General features: G+C 37.2%; 2 protein-coding genes and 1 long non-coding RNA gene across 4 annotated transcripts in view; 2 read left to right on the top strand and 1 right to left on the bottom strand.

Annotated features, from left to right (window-relative positions):
* Positions 1-14,997, bottom strand: part of LOC144008127 (uncharacterized) — a 28,476-nt gene extending 13,479 nt beyond the window's left edge. The window contains exons 1-4 of the long non-coding RNA XR_013280623.1: positions 14,411-14,997; positions 13,993-14,281; positions 12,754-12,914; positions 12,359-12,475 (exon numbers count right to left, since the gene is read on the bottom strand). This is a non-coding gene — a long non-coding RNA (uncharacterized LOC144008127). The remainder of the gene's footprint in view (positions 1-12,358; positions 12,476-12,753; positions 12,915-13,992; positions 14,282-14,410) is intronic.
* Positions 11,240-13,610, top strand: npvf (neuropeptide VF precursor). 2 transcript variants are annotated; one of them, XM_077508219.1, is made up of 4 exons: positions 11,240-11,442; positions 12,415-12,501; positions 12,648-13,009; positions 13,478-13,610. In XM_077508219.1, the coding sequence occupies exons 1-4, from the start codon at positions 11,320-11,322 to the stop codon at positions 13,545-13,547; spliced, it is 642 nt and encodes a 213-aa protein (XP_077364345.1). In that variant the 5' UTR covers positions 11,240-11,319; the 3' UTR covers positions 13,548-13,610. The 2 variants fall into 2 exon arrangements, with proteins under 2 accessions (XP_077364345.1, XP_077364346.1); XM_077508220.1 differs by having other exon boundaries at positions 12,383-12,501.
* On the top strand, positions 14,437-15,765 carry LOC144008125 (cytochrome c iso-1/iso-2-like). The gene is made up of 3 exons (XM_077508222.1): positions 14,437-14,585; positions 14,788-14,963; positions 15,232-15,765. The coding sequence occupies exons 2-3, from the start codon at positions 14,795-14,797 to the stop codon at positions 15,381-15,383; spliced, it is 321 nt and encodes a 106-aa protein (XP_077364348.1). The 5' UTR covers positions 14,437-14,585; positions 14,788-14,794; the 3' UTR covers positions 15,384-15,765.
* Positions 15,766-15,821: the final 56 nt, after the last annotated feature.

The following is a 15,821-nucleotide window of genomic DNA, read 5'->3' as shown; positions in this document are numbered from 1 at the left end:
TTTTTATTTTATATTAATTTATATTAGTTAATTTGTATTTTATTTTAATTTATATTATTTTATTTTAATTGTATTTTATATTAATTTATATTATTTTATTTTTTGTTTTATATATATATAATTTTTTATTTAATTTAAATCAGATTACTAAGTATTTTAACAACAAGACTTTGTGGTATTGGATCGCGTGCTGGAATAAGCCATGTACCTAATATTTTGGTCTATGAGAGTCGATAGAAATACATTTTATTTTATGTGAAGTAAAAGACTATGACTCACGTTTACGAGACAGCTTAAACAATTTTAAACCTGCATGCACTCGCTGGCCATTTTAAGGCCACTAGCTCCCCCCGGGGTGGGTGGTGCCACTGGGAGTGTGTACAAGCTGGAGACTATCTCATTAATGTCAAGTCTCTGACAAGCGAGTGTCAGTGGCTGCCCAAACAAAGCCAGTCGTTAGCAGGCCTGAATTTTGCTACAAGATCTTTGACAGTGTATCTTATGCACTAAATTAAAGGAAGGCATAAACATTTTCTTGCATTTAAGTACGAGTGGGGGACTCAAAACACGAGTCATACCCAAGTTGCCTCTTTTAGAACTTCTCAACTTGTATGGTCTAAACTCAAGAAACTTTTTGGATTATGATCAGTGGGGGGGGAAGAAAAAAAAACAAAAAAAACATCCAAGGTCAACTAAACTGTTAACCGTTAAGTCTGCGCGGATACATTTAGCATCTAGGGAAATGCAAAAGAACAGATGAAATGTTGAAATTAAGAGCTCGCTTGAACTGGGATTAATTGAAAACATGCCTCATACACCACCATAGATACTTTGCTTTTGTTTATCATCATTCACATTAGTTTCGGGAGCATATGAGCCAACAATCTTCCGGGGCAAATGTTCCCTGGGAATAATCAAACTCTGACAAAAGACACACTTGGAGTCAATATGTTAGTCTTGGAATCCAACCAATTGCTCAACTGTCAAATGTAATTTGGATCAAATCAATGGAGGCTGCGCTGATTTAAGACAGAGTTGTGGGAAGACAGCTCGTTTCCTTTGTGATGGCGTTCGCCTTTCTCGTTTAATGAGAATAACAATATGATTTGGATTCTCCATTCAGCTCGACGAGTCAAAGTCAACCACTGTACAGCGGCAAAAGCAACAAAAAAAAACGAGCATGGCTGCATGCTTGCTTTCATTTCAAAGTACATTAGAAACTACCCATGCACAATAGGCTAATTTTCCGCATGGTAGATTATCATACTGGATACAAAACACAATTAGATACAAATATCTCATTTGAATTTCACTGCCCTTTAGTGCTATATTATGCCATATTCCCCCCCCCCCCCCACTGTTGCTCACTTTACACCATTGTTGCTCACGTATGTTCGCATAGTGAAAGTTCACATGGGAGATTCTCCATCTTGGCTTTGTTCGTCATGTCAACGTCATATTTCGTGGACCTAATTAGTCATATCATTATTGCTATGCTAATGTCAAAGAAGCGTGATTCCTGTTTCACTTTGGGACCTCTGGGGCTCCTGAAGGTAAGGAGGTCCCATCTCCCACTCGCTCTCACCATGAGCAGATGGCCCTGGTTGGGCTGGCCAGCATGAATGAGACGCTATTGTCTCTGGATGTCGTGTAGCCGCTTAGCCCAGATGGCTTTTGTACCTTTTGTTTCTGCTTACTTACGGCACAGTCAACACATGGGCTGCTAGCTGCTGTCTGCTGCAGTGGGTGGTAGTTCTGCCCTCACTCTCTTTAGTCTCTCTCTTTCAGACATTTTGTGCCACTCATTGGTTCACATCAATGCTTTTTGCCATAGCAAAAATAACCCTAAATCAGGAGTCTGCAACCTGCGACTCTGGAGCCACGTGTGGCTCCTTCGTCCCTCTCTTGTGGCTCCCTGTGGCTTTCTTAATAAATAAATAAATATATAAATAAATAAATATATAAATAAATAAATACATAAATAAATAAATAGTAGACATTCTTTTTTACATCATTCCTTTTCATTTCTTAGATATATTTAAATGAATTCATGATTTAAATAAAAAAAGAGAATAATTAAATATTCATCAGAAATGTCATTGTTCAAATTTTTAAGATGAAAGTTGTACAAATTACCTCAAAATGTCCAAAAAGTGACCATAAAATGTAACACCCCCCCCCCCCCAAAAAAAAAAAGAGGAAAATCGGAAAATTAACATAAAATGGCCATTGAATTAACAGAAATGTCAGAAAATTTAATTTAAAAAAAAAAAAAAAAAAAAAGGCAGAAAGCATTCAACATTTAATCATATAATGTACAAAAACAAAAGAAGAATGGCGAAAAAAATGTCTTTGGAATTGCCAAAGACGTTTCTTTTTTTTTAAGTATACAAAGAAAATGCACGAAAAGTAACTACAAAATGTCCAAAAACAAAAGAAGAAATCCAAAAAAATTATCATAAAATGTCCCAAAAATGTCAGAAAATTGATTTAAGAAAAGGCTGAAAAATGGATAAAAAAACAAAAACGGAAAATATAAAAAAAAGAGGGAAGAAGAGGCAGAAAATGACCATAGCGTCCATAAAATTGTCAAAATTCAGAAGTTTGACAGAAAAGCTGAAAAATTTATAAAAAAGCGAAGTATGAAGAATTCCCCAAAAATATATCTCAAAGTATTGCATGCTGCATATTTTTCTGTTATGGTGACTACTATGGTGGCAATTAGCTCTTTGGCACTCACTATATTAGACTATCATGCACTCTTTCTTTCATCACAATGTTTGTGGCTCCAGATAGATTTCTTGTCATTTAGTTGGCCTAAAATGGCTCTTTTGACAATATGGTTGTTGAAGTCTGGAAATCAACATCGTAAAAATCTTCAGACAACTTCCACGGCATTTTTATCCGCGAACTTTGGGAAACATTCCGACATATACGCAATATAATTTGTGACTTTGATTGCATCATGTCTATCGAGTAATTTAATCATTAAGCAATGGAAAACATGCCGTAATAGAAGTAAGTCAATATTTTCAAGCTTAACAGTGCATGTGATGGAGCAATGTGCAGTGCATGCAATGGGTGTGGTGAACAACATGTTGTAAAAGTGGTTGGTAGTCAATATTATCAGCGCACGTGACGGCGGGATCAGGGGGTGTGGCCACAAATGGTCATGCAAGCCGTGTGTGGGGTGAGGGGGCAGTCTGTGAAGAAGATGGGTGGCTTTTTCTGAATTTATAAACATTTTTGCTTCCTTCTTTGTGTTGCCATCTCGCTCCGCCTCCCTTGCCCCGCTAACAGCTAATTTATTCGTCAAATCAAGTCAGATGTCTAATGAATCTGCACTCGCATGCTAACGCAGACCTTGGATGACCTCCCTTGCAAATGTGCCCGTACACACCGGAATGTTATCATTGCTTGATCTCGTCACGCTAGCTGAGGGGGGGGTTGAGGAGATCATGTGTTCTTGGGTGCCCTCGGGGGAGGCCTCGACGGTGGCAGGCTTCAGAGTGTGGCTAAATCCCCACCAGAGACAGTCAGCCTGTCTGCCTGCCTGGCAGGCTGGTACTTCAACAGCGTGTATTTACAACAGCCTCTGGAAGAGAGCGATCCGATTACGGCATGGGATATATACAACGCATCAATCAGCGGGCGGACGCGTGGGTAGGGGAGAGGCTGTTATGGTTCGGTCTTGTGCTGGTTTTATGACCGTCTGTAAACCTTCACACATCCCGAGTATAGGTGTGCTCCCAAGGACACTCACATACACGCAAGGTTTTTCTGTGAGTGCAATCTGGTGTTCCGGCCTCAATCTTTTTCCCTCAGCTCAGATCAAATCCAACATCCAGCAACTCAAGATGAGGTCACTATCCCACAGCTGTCCCCACCACTCAAGTGCTGCACAGTGTGCACCACGGTGTGCGTTTCCATGAGTGTGAATGGCACTACTGAGGTCAAATTGGACTCTCCCTGACTTCCCCACCCAAAAGACTCTAGGGATCCGACAGGCCGCGCTGAAAGCTCGGATCCAGATCAAGTTGCCTCGGATGAGGTACAAACAAGCGCAGAGACACACACGCAGGGGGAGAAAAAAAAAAAAAAAAAAAAAAAAAAAAAAAAAAAAAAAGCTGCGTATGCCAAAGTGAGCTGCCGGTAACGGCATGCGAGTGGGAGAGAGTGGGAAAACGAGGAGGAGGGAAGTGGGGATGAGTAGGGTTATGACACACGCCATCAGAAAAAAAATTTGTTTTAAGCATACAAATGGCCAAACACTCAAATATAAATGTGTGAAAAATACTGGAAATGGAAAGAAACTCAATATTACAAAAGTGTATCAGGCCAGAATGGAAAAAAAAAAAAAAAAAAAAAAAAAAAAGTTGAGATGGACTTATTTTGTGGTATCTATTAAATTAGGGCTGTCACAATAAGGGCAATATCGCGATATCGTGATATTAAAACTTCCACAATATTGTTGTCAACATATTCACAATATTTAAAAGGAACGCATCTGTTAAAAAAAAGTAAGGTTGATTTCCATTTGTGCAGTTCTAGCATCCTCTAGTGGCTAGTTTATTAGTGCAATTTAATTTTCATTAGGGATGTTTTGGCCTTCAATGTTTAAAATCTATGCTAATTGTCAGATGAAGGGGAACCTAATTTGCTTGTGAAGCGATCAATGTGTGCTTGCATTAGAAATTAAGTGCCTCAATGTTTTTAGAGATTTTGGTGGTTTATATGCATTGCTGTTATGTACAAAAGCACAATATTGTGCTTTTTTAGGATGAGCTCTTTATTTGTTTTACAATATTGTGATCTTATTTAACTCATTCACTGCCTTTGACAAGTATACTTGTCAATTGTATTTTTTAGAGCGGTGCTAAATGGGGGCGAATCTGAGCATGCTCCACTGTAAATATCAAACTTGGAAACAACTTTACTGATGCCCAACCACCGGTAGATGACATCATTGCCCCATTTTATAGGAAATAAACAGTTTCAGAGTCCATGGGAGAAATGGCTGTATTTTGGCAAACCTACATTTTTCTGCTGTCAATTATAAAAGAACGGGACAGGACAAAAAGTAGGGAGTCTATTCTGTTATTTGGTAGATTCGGTTTATATATAATTATTGAATGTAATATCACGTGAGTATTGGAAATGTAAAAATTTTCTATAATGACTGGCAGTGAATGAGTTAAATATCGCCAAAAACAATATTATGATAATTATCGTATCATGATCATATCGTATCGTGATGTTGGATATCGTTACATCCCTAGTATCTATACTTGCAACATCGGCCGATACCAGTAATGACTGCCTTCTTGTGGCTGTTTTACAATCAGAACTACAAATCAGAAGAATAGAAAATCACCGTTAATTTCATGCAATTTTAACGAAAAATGCCATGTCATTGTTTCGGGGGAATTTTACGCATTCGTGGTATCGGTATGAGTGACTACGAGTTTTCAGTCTGGAAAAAAGTGGTATCGAACATACGACCATGAACTAGAAAATAGAAGTATAGAAAATAAACATTAATTTCATGCAATTTTAAATTAATGTGCTATATTAATTTTACAGATGAAAAATACTACCGGTATTGGTATTTGGTATCTGGATCAGCATAAAGCCTTGCGTACCATTGTAATGGTATCAGTCGGGAAAAAATTTGTACGAAAAATAGCCAACCTTACCATAAGAATAGCATAATTTTACAAGAATATAGATCATAGATTACAAGAATAACAGAATATTGAGAGGAAAAATGTCCAATTTTATCAGACAAGATGCGGTTTAATTTTACAGAGTAAGACTGCAATAATGGGAAGGAAAAAAAAAAAATCACAAAAGAAAATGTCATTTTTCAAGAGATTGAAAGATTTAAAAAAAAAAAAAAAAAAAAAAAAAAAAAAAAAAAAAGGTCATACATATCATTTAAGAAACATGTTAAGTTCCCATCTAAAGGTGAAAATGCATTCCAAAGCAATTAGGTCCACAATTATTATGCACAGCCTTTAATACCCAAGGCAGATATTGCAAAATCACTCATGTAAATCTAACGCTCTAAATACTGATGAGGATCACCTGACTGACTTTTATGCATCTTTAATTGAACAGTTTCCATCGCTAAAGCTCGTATCTTTTTATGGAGCCATATACAAGACTCAAATGATCGCTATTCATACTTTATTGACCACAAGCGCAGTCGCAGTAACGGCAGACATGCTTGTCACCTTGATAACAATTGTCAACGCTGCATTCTTCTCGCTCCAACGATATTGCGATTGATCAAAATCCTCTTTTTGTTTATCAGACGCAGTCATGGCGCCTTCCTCCTTGGAGGTTTGTTTTACTTGCAAGACTGGCGGGGGAGCTTTATTACTGCATTACAGCCTGACAGTCAACGGATGACTATCAGCAATGAGGAAGCGGGTTAATCATTAGTAGTGGTTTTCCTTAACCTTGACCTTTGTGAGATTGCTTTAACGAGTATTTACTCGTTGACCGGATACTTGAAAACAGTATAAACAACAATTTGAAATTCAATTGAAAATTATTCAAATCCTGAATCTAATAACCACACAATCACTCATTTTAAAATAACTTATTTTAAAGCAGGGGTGTCCAAACTACGGCCCGGGGAACATTTGCGGCCCGCCATCCATTTTTAGTGGCCCGCGACATGTGCTTAAAATGGCATTTGACTCAGTTCAAATAAAATAAACAAAACAAAAATGTTTGGAGATGGTCAAAGTAAGAAGGGAGAGTATCGAAAAACAGGTGCCATGAAAGGTTATCTTCATTTTAGTTTTTTTCATTAGTTTTAGTTAACTACCATTCAAAAACAATAGTTACCGAAATAAAATAAAAACGAAAATGCTTTTTAAAAAACAAAAACTGGTGTTTTTTTAAATATTGCGCAAAAGTAATGCACATTAAAAAAAAAAAACTAATACTGAAACTAACAAACTAAACTAAAACTAAGCTTTTTTTAAAGAACTAAACTAATAAAAACTAATAGAACCACCCCGAAAACTAATAAAAACTAACTAAAATGAAAAATTCCAAAGCTATAATAACCCGACTGCCATATTACAAATAAATTGGTTTATATGCTGTAGCATTTTTCTAAATATGTAAAAGCACAAATAAATTATTTGTACAATTTTTAGGACTAAACACAATTTCTCTTCATAACATTATGTGGCCCTTTGCGTCCCTCTGATTTTCTTTTTGTGGCCCTCAAATGAAAAAGTTTGGACACCCCTGTTTTAAAGGATGACTGATAATGAAATGAGGAAATTAAAAGGTGGTAAGTGCAGACATAAAGGGATTAATGCAGCAATAAGTACACGTAACGGCACCCTTAACGTAACCCATAACTACAGCGTTGATTTATTGAGGTTAATGTATCAGAGGTTGAAAGCTTCCTGGAAATGAAACATGAGTATGGATGTTGTAACTGTACGCTGCAACAAGCACCTCAATATTATGAGGCCTGTTTAAATGACAGAATCTTTAAATGCTGTAATATCTGCCTCCATTTTGTTGTAACTCACATGCGAACATAAACGTGCATGTCACTGATTTCTATTAGGAAATGCAGCGATCTCAAAAGAGAATATCAACATTATCTGTTTTGGAAGCTTTACTTACTACAAGTTAATGTTAATATCAGGAATTGTTGATAGCAATTTTTCAGAACAATACCAGTACATTGCACTCAGATACTAATACCACGTATGTATGTATCAAAAATATGTATCAAAAAATACCACTGGTATTTTTAAATAAAATTACCCCAAAAAACAATGATTGATCATTAAAAAAAAAAAAAAAAAAAAAACACCAATATAGCATATTTCCTTCAAACTGAATGAAATTAATGACAATTCTCTATTCCTCTCATTTCTACTTGCTGCCACAAGAGGGTGTCCGGCAATATCTTGAAACAAGGCTGCGTATCAGCCCAACATAGTACGTGACTTATACTAATACACATGTGTAAACAAGCTCAAGTTAAATTATGATATGTTGCAAATATGATCAGAATGTGGAAATAGCCAATCAGGGGTCTTCAAATTGACTTTAGACATTTATGTTTCAGGTATTACAGTAGCTAGCATTTTGTTACCAATAGAATTAGAATTTGAAGTACCAAAGTGGAAAATTGAATTAACAGCAATTACTGCAACTACACTAGAAGAGGATGAAAATCGATAATACTGAAGAGCCTCAGATGCTGACGATTAACCTCCAATTGGTTTATTTAACAGCACAAATTGTATTTACTTTACAAAGCTTACAATGTAGTACGATACAAAAAAAAAAAAAAAAAAAAGTGTCCACTATTTATCTGTATATGGTTGTATATTGAAGCAAATAATAATAAAATAATCATTTTGGATGCAACTACATTTATTTATTTATTTATTAAAAAAAAATTAAAATACAATAAAAATATATATATATATATATATATTACAAATGGTATGTAGTGTATTAGTAGTGACAATGTTTAGTCTTTTTTTTTTCCCAATTGGAAAATACATAAAAAAAAAAAAAAAGACAATTATGTGCTTTTCCTGCCTGCGTTTCCTCTCTGCCTGCTTGGCTTTAGGCGCTGTGCAGAGTTCAGCTGCACGGCGGGGAGGGGTTGGAGGTCATAGCGTGGCGCTCTGTGTGGGTGTTGAGGCGCCCTTTGACCCCTCCCCCTCTCGCCCACTGAACAGCAGCCAGAGAGAGGGCCCAAAGGTCAGGGGGGGAAACACTGAAGCAAAGAGCATTTTCTCAACCGCTTCAGACTGGCTGTGCCAATTTGTGCTTCTTTTCTCCGACGATGTTTTTTTCTTCTAAATCTAACCCTCCCTTCATTGTTGTGGCACACATAATTCTTATAGCAATAAAACGGAATAAAAAGACGCTTTAATTCTAATTGACAACGATGTCTGCAGAATATATACCAAACAGAGCTGTGAAAGGTTTCCAGGGCCCAAAGACCATGAGACCCCTACGACAGATTACCATCTCAATATAGACATTTTTACCTCTCATTTCCTTGTGTTTTTCCCACAAAACATGACTTAATATGACTGTAATTTACTACAGAGAATAATTCAAATGGAGCAGCTAAGTCTTGTATTGTGAGACTTCTCTATTTGGTCACACATTTAGCAATTTAATACAGTAGACCAAAAATAATATATAGTATTTCTTGTCGCTTGGTTTTTTTTTTTCCCCTCTCGCACACCAGGACCCTTTTTTTTCCCTTCAATCATTCACCCCATCCTCCACCTCCTCTCTCTAATCAAGGGTCATTTGCTCAGCTTCCTGCCTGCCTCATCTGGAATTGCCCTCCCTGATTGGTTCATTCGTTGCCACATGCTGATTGGCTTCAACTTTTAGCACCTCCTCCTCTTAGCACTCCACCCAAAGACCGCCCTCATTGAGGGCTGGCCTCCTTGTAATCTCCGCCCCATTCTAGGGCGGTCCTCCACTGGTTATTACAGCAAGAGTGCACCATCTGCTGGACTACACCTATCAGGTTTTGCAAATGTGCACCAAAATAAATGTATTTGTTGTTACAAGAGAATTTCATTTAGATTTAAATAATGGAGTCCTAAAGGGTAAACTGCAAACATTAATTTGGCTCAGGGATGAGGAACTCAAATGCAGGAAGGGGGACACAAGTTTTCATCAGTGCTACTGGGGAGGCACATAGGACTATGAAATTTCAAACCAGATGTATGAAAAAAATGCTAGCTTAACTATAGACCAAAAATCGTGTAAGTGCAACTACTGTAAGCCATGTCTGCCATCTAGTGGTGATTGGTGATATTACAACTTAAAACTACAGTCAACCCGCATATTCATAGTCATGTTTTTTTTTTTTTTGTTAAACAGATTTTTTAAATATTTGGGATTCCTATTGAATGTCTATCAGCATTTTTGAAGAATTCTTTGGGTTTCACATGGAACAAAACGTGTCAGTACGATGACGCCCTGAAGAACTGGAACTTTTGCAGGCTTTGCAAATGTGTTGTATGGGTTTCTTCCACAGCTAACTCATTCAAGCATACCATTATGGACCTTATCTGTGCACTGGGGCACAAGGTTGCAAGTAGATTGTCCATAATGCCTTGGTCGGCAAGATGAAGCGCTTCAAAATCTATATTATTTATCAATCGCCTGGTTGATTTATTAATGGATTAAAAGGGGCGTCTCATCATGTTTGTCACTGTATTTGTTTGACAATTTAAAATAATGGCAGAAAAAATAGCCACCTGCTGGTAGCAGATTTAATGAATGGACTCATTTGTTGTCTTTGATTTGGATTCTATTAAAAGGTTAACAGAGTCTCCATCCAATCGCATGACCACAACACCGCACTGACAAATACCGTGAGCCTTCTGACAGCGTCGGGCCATCTTCCCATATATCACGTTGCAGAAATGGACGCCATCATCGATAAAACTATAAGCTGCCAAAGGGATGTGATTGAACGCGCCGCCGCGCTGTATGCGCGGGCATGTAAAGTGCTACGGCGATGACCCGACTGATGTCTAAAGTGAAGGGGAGTATAAACCCTGACGTAAATCACCACAAAAGGAGAGATAACCGCACATTCCCACAAATCAGCCAACAAATCCGAGGGCGAGGAATTCTGGGAACGCTTCCAGATCCCCGACGAGTTAATAGATGACGGTGACCAAACATATAGGACAATGACGGTTTGTCAATTTTTCTGTAGCATATTTGGAATGACACCAAAATGCACCAAGTGAATGTTTTGTTTGTGGATTGTACAAAAAAAAAAAAAAAAAGTGCTGCACTGTAACAATAAAAGGATGCACTTCAATCCAAGGTGATTTCTAGCAAACAGACAGGTGGGAGTGGTGAAGATGGGCGGGGGGAGGGGTGAGCACGTAAACGGCAAGATGAAAAGGCCACTTGGGAGCATGGTGAGGCATGTACATTAAAAACATTAGGAGGAGGAGCAGATAACAATGGCAGTGCCGAAGGTCTATGGGGGAAGTGTTGGAGAACAAAGAGCGAGCTGGAGGTTTCGTTCACAAGCCAAAGAAAGGAGGCTGGAGCTGAGCGCTAATGCAGAAAGACTGACTCCAAACATGGCCATAAAAAAAAAAAAAAAAAAGCACGTTTGGTCACGATGAAGCACAAAAGTAACCATGGCAACGCAGCAAACCAAATCAAGCAAAGCTTAATGAACCTGCGTCTTGTCTCAAGCGTTCCTCACATTCCTTCTGCGTTGGATGCGAATACGGCATCCGAATCGGCGAGCAAGAATGCTGAGTGATGTCATCGCCACATCTGCCTTTTGTTAGATGTTATTTGGGGAATGGCACGGCAAACCTGCAGACCCTCAACTGGCCACAAAAGATGAAAGAGTGTGAAATCTCTTCATCCGTCTGCCCGACAGTCAGTCTACAAACTTGTATCGCGTAAAAGTGATTGAAAGAGCTGTTCATTATATGTAACGCCATGACTGTTCCGTATCTGACCAACAAAATTGAGATTTGGGGAAATGCCTGTAAAACTCAGTCAATATAATGAAAAAAAAAAAAAAAAAAAAAAAAAAGAGAGTCATAGAAAGCCATTTAGAGATCCAACAAAACCATTAGTTATTCAGTTAAAATTGTTGAAATTTTATAAATTAGTAGATTACAGTTTTCTGCAAATTATGCCAAAGGCTCATAACAAAACTTTTCCATTGAATATTCAAGTTATTTGAAAAAAAAAGAGATATAAGTATAAATAAATTAAAAAGAACACAAATTATATTTTGAAAATAATCTAATTGCAATTTTTCTCTCTCAATATAGCAATTGCGATTTAATATGCAATTATTTTTTTAAGGTCTTATTCCTATGTAATTTTTAATAAATAAATCTGTACTGCAAAGAAAGAATTAGAGAATCATATTTATGATACATAAATGTTTTAGTGTTATAGGTTCGACTTATGCTAAAATTAAGAAAAATAAACCATGTATAAATAAATATAAATAAACCTACAGAAAAAAAAACTACCATATTTTTCATAATAAATCCCCCCAATCATCTCCACTTCTCAAGCAAATCTCTCAAGCATGATCACCTTCCTTATTCTATTCAACAAAAGCCATCAACCCAATTAGGGCACTCAAATACCATTCTTTGATATCGCCCTTGCCGGATGAGTAGTTAGTCAAGAATGTGCCAATTTGAGTGGCCGTCTATACCATGCCAGGCCACAGGTGACATGTGTCATCAGTGGTCTTTATAAACAGAGGTCAATAATTAGAGACACCGTGCGTTGGTGTCCACTAGTGTGACGATGATGATAAGAATCTTACTGTCGGTTCTCTTGGTGCTGCGAGGTCTTGACGCTGCGACCGTGTCCAACCCAAAGGTCAGCTGGAAATTGAGCCACTGCGGGGAAGACGTGCAGAGCTGCGATCAAGGATGGCGTGCTGCAAGGATGCAGACACAACATCAGGTAGGAATCAAATCACATTTATGCCACATCGTGCTTGTTATGTGACACATTTATTCATGTACTGTCATGCAATACGTTGTTTCATTAGATACATTTTATAATCAATTAAAAACCCAAATATTCATCCTTTTTTTTTATGTCCACAGACAAAAAGTGAATTACTGAGGAGTTTAGACCTGTTGCACCTCAAAACAAACACCGCCCTGACCACAAGCAAAATGAGCCTCCCCGCTATTGTCAAGCTCCACCCACCTGATGAAAAACGCCTCCACCTGCTCACAAACATGCCCCAACGCTTTGGTCGGGAAAGTGTTTCTGATGATCTAAAGTCCACTCCCAACAAGCCCCAGAGGTTCGGAAGGTCCTGGGAGGCGATCCCAAAATGTGCTGAGTGCATCGGAGAGATTCAGAACCTGGAAGCGCGACAAAGAAAGAGAAGAAACATTCCGTGCTGGAGGCTTCATCCAACGTTAGCCAGAGCCAAGTTGTGGAAAATGGACTTGCACTGGTAGGCAACTGTAATGACCATCTATACTAAAAAATAAAATAAAAGAATACTTTGTATTCTAGTTTACAACTCAGAAAAGTTAGTACAGTCAAACATTCTTAACTTAGCTCATAGGTTTTGCAAATCTCGCCAGAATTTGTGAGAGCTGAGATGTGTACTATTATTTAAAGTAAACAATGTAATGCAATGCAAATTAAACTATAAGGCATTTTACAAATTAGACAATCATAAACAAAATACAATCATATTTTTAACAAATTACCAATACTTCACAAATTCTGCAGAGGTATGCAAACGTCTGAGCACTTCTGGATTATTTATATAATCATTTATGGTATAAACCCACCAATTCAATTCGTTTTAAATACGCTTGAAATTCAATTTAAATGAACATGTTATTTAGAATTTGTATTAGTTTAAGCATACATAAAAATAAAGAAATACTAACCAATGACTTTTCCCCAAAAGGTTTGAGGAGTTTAACTTCAGCTTGGATGAAATGAAGACACAAATAAAGAGACTCCAAGAAATCATGTGAAAATATGCAGGTTTGAGTTCTAAGTGCTACAAATAAATCATAGCTGCAGGCGGTGTAAAGCTACGTAATTGTGATATAAATAAAGTATATCATCGTATAAAGTGTGAGATATCTTTTATTTTATTTTTATTTATTTTATTTTATTTTTTTTGGGGGGGGGGGGTGCATCTGTTTGAGTCATAATTGCAGCTGTAATTGTTTAGTCTATTTTCATTTATGTCAACACATTGTTTTACCTTTGAAAGTACAGTAGGTGATTTTGCTTCCCCCTGCTGGTCAATACAGATAATGCTGCATCATGCAACATTGTACAACATTTAATTTAGTACGCATTTGTGATATACACAGTAGCACTTTTTTTTTCTACCATAAAATAATACATTACTATGTGTAGCAAGATAAATTTGCTCGCTAACGTCGAAGCGTTTGTGCTTGTCAAAATCACCTGGATACTGTTTTCGATGTCATAGCGGGTGAGAGAGAGCCACCTTCTTCTTTAGACGGTGAACACTTGACCGTGTTATGCATGTTCGTTTCACTTAAAAATCATTTAAATTGCTCTGAAAATTAACTTAAAATTTAAGTACATATCCTACCAGTACCACATCACCGTTGCTCAACAATGCCTCCAGCTAACGAGCATGCCGACGACGACCAACAGGTGTCGCGTCCTCAATTATGACGTCACAGATATGCGGAAGTGAGGTGTTTCGGTTTGTGGTTGCCCCGCCTACCTGAAAACAGGAAAATAAAGAGTGACTAAGTTAAAATATATATATATATATAATATTTATCATTTTTATTATTATTAGTAGTAGTATGGTAGTATTTGTGACTAATATAAATTTACAATGAAATCTCACCTGGTTGCGTCAATCTGACAGACACACCCTCCTGAAATATGAGTTGTCGGTTTCGGAGGGTTGGATAACAACAGGGGAAAAAAACATTAAAAAAAACTTGCCACTTGAGATTGGGTGGTGCCTCTTCTGTCAAGAAGATTCGGAAGTTAGCCTATATACTCCAACGAACAGAAAGGTACGAAATTTTACTCTTGTTTACTGAATCCTACACGTTTGTTTGCTCCATTTAACTTTTGTGTGCATTATGTTATGTATACACAATGTCAATATGCATTGGTTCCTGTGTGTCCATGATCATTATTCATTCTTTTTTTTTTCCCTTTTTTCTTTTTTTTAATCTTGATGTAAAATCTTGATGTAATATGCTTTTATCGTAGTTTGGCCATGGGGGACGCGGAAAAAGGGAAGAAGGTGTTTGTTTTGAAATGTGCCCAGTGTCACACTGTGGAGGAAGGTGGAAAACACAAAGTTGGGCCAAACCTGTGGGGTCTGTTTGGCAGGAAGACAGGACAGGCGCCGGGCTTTTCTTATACACAGGCAAATATTGATAAAGGTAAGACACACTGAATTGATCTTACTGTTTTTGTTGTTGTTTTTTCTAAGATCTACTGCATTTTGGAAAACTGTTTTTAATACTATTTTGATTGTTCAATGTACAGAAATTGTAGCATTGGGAAGCAGTCTTTTTTTTTTTTTTTTTTACGCATTTTCAGAGTTGCAGGTCTGAACAGGCCGAGTGGCTCTCTTCGCAGAGCCTCATATTGCACATACTTTACAAGCAAGTAACGTAATGCTTGTGATTTTTTTTCCCCCACACATAGGTATTATATGGAGTGAAGAAACTCTGATGGTCTACCTTGAAAACCCAAAGAAATATATTCCTGGTACCAAGATGATCTTCGCTGGTCTCAAAAAGAAAAAAGAGAGGCAGGATATCATAGCCTATTTAAAGGATGCCACCTCGCCCAAATAGACAGACAAAAATTGCTCTTGTATTCTGTACTTGTTTGTCTAAATTCCTTTTTCTCCTTTGTTACACTTGTTGATGCAGCAAGTCCTACTTTGTTATTTATTTCTAATCATTATTTTACACGCAGGGAAGAGACATATTAGTTAAGTATGTTCAATACACACTCAAAAGCAAGTTAATGGTGTATCAATTTAATATTATGTTAGATTTGCAAAATACAACTGTGTGGAGCAGCTTAGTCTTTTTTTTTCTTTTTTTCTTTTAGAACACAGTTGACTTTATGAAACACATGCACATATTCAATGACTACCGTAACTTAATGCTCACTTCAATGAAATCAAATACATAATTTGTAATGCAATAAATTGTCCTTTTTAAAATCTCATAGGGTTTTGTTTTTCATTTGTTACTTCAGCAGTTACCTAATTACTCCCAAATGTT

The sequence above is a fragment of the Festucalex cinctus genome, chromosome 19 (genome assembly GCF_051991245.1).
Source record: "Festucalex cinctus isolate MCC-2025b chromosome 19, RoL_Fcin_1.0, whole genome shotgun sequence".
NCBI lineage: Eukaryota > Metazoa > Chordata > Actinopteri > Syngnathiformes > Syngnathidae > Festucalex > Festucalex cinctus.
Note: the sequence above shows the minus strand (reverse complement) of the source record. Positions and strands in the feature narration are given on the sequence as shown.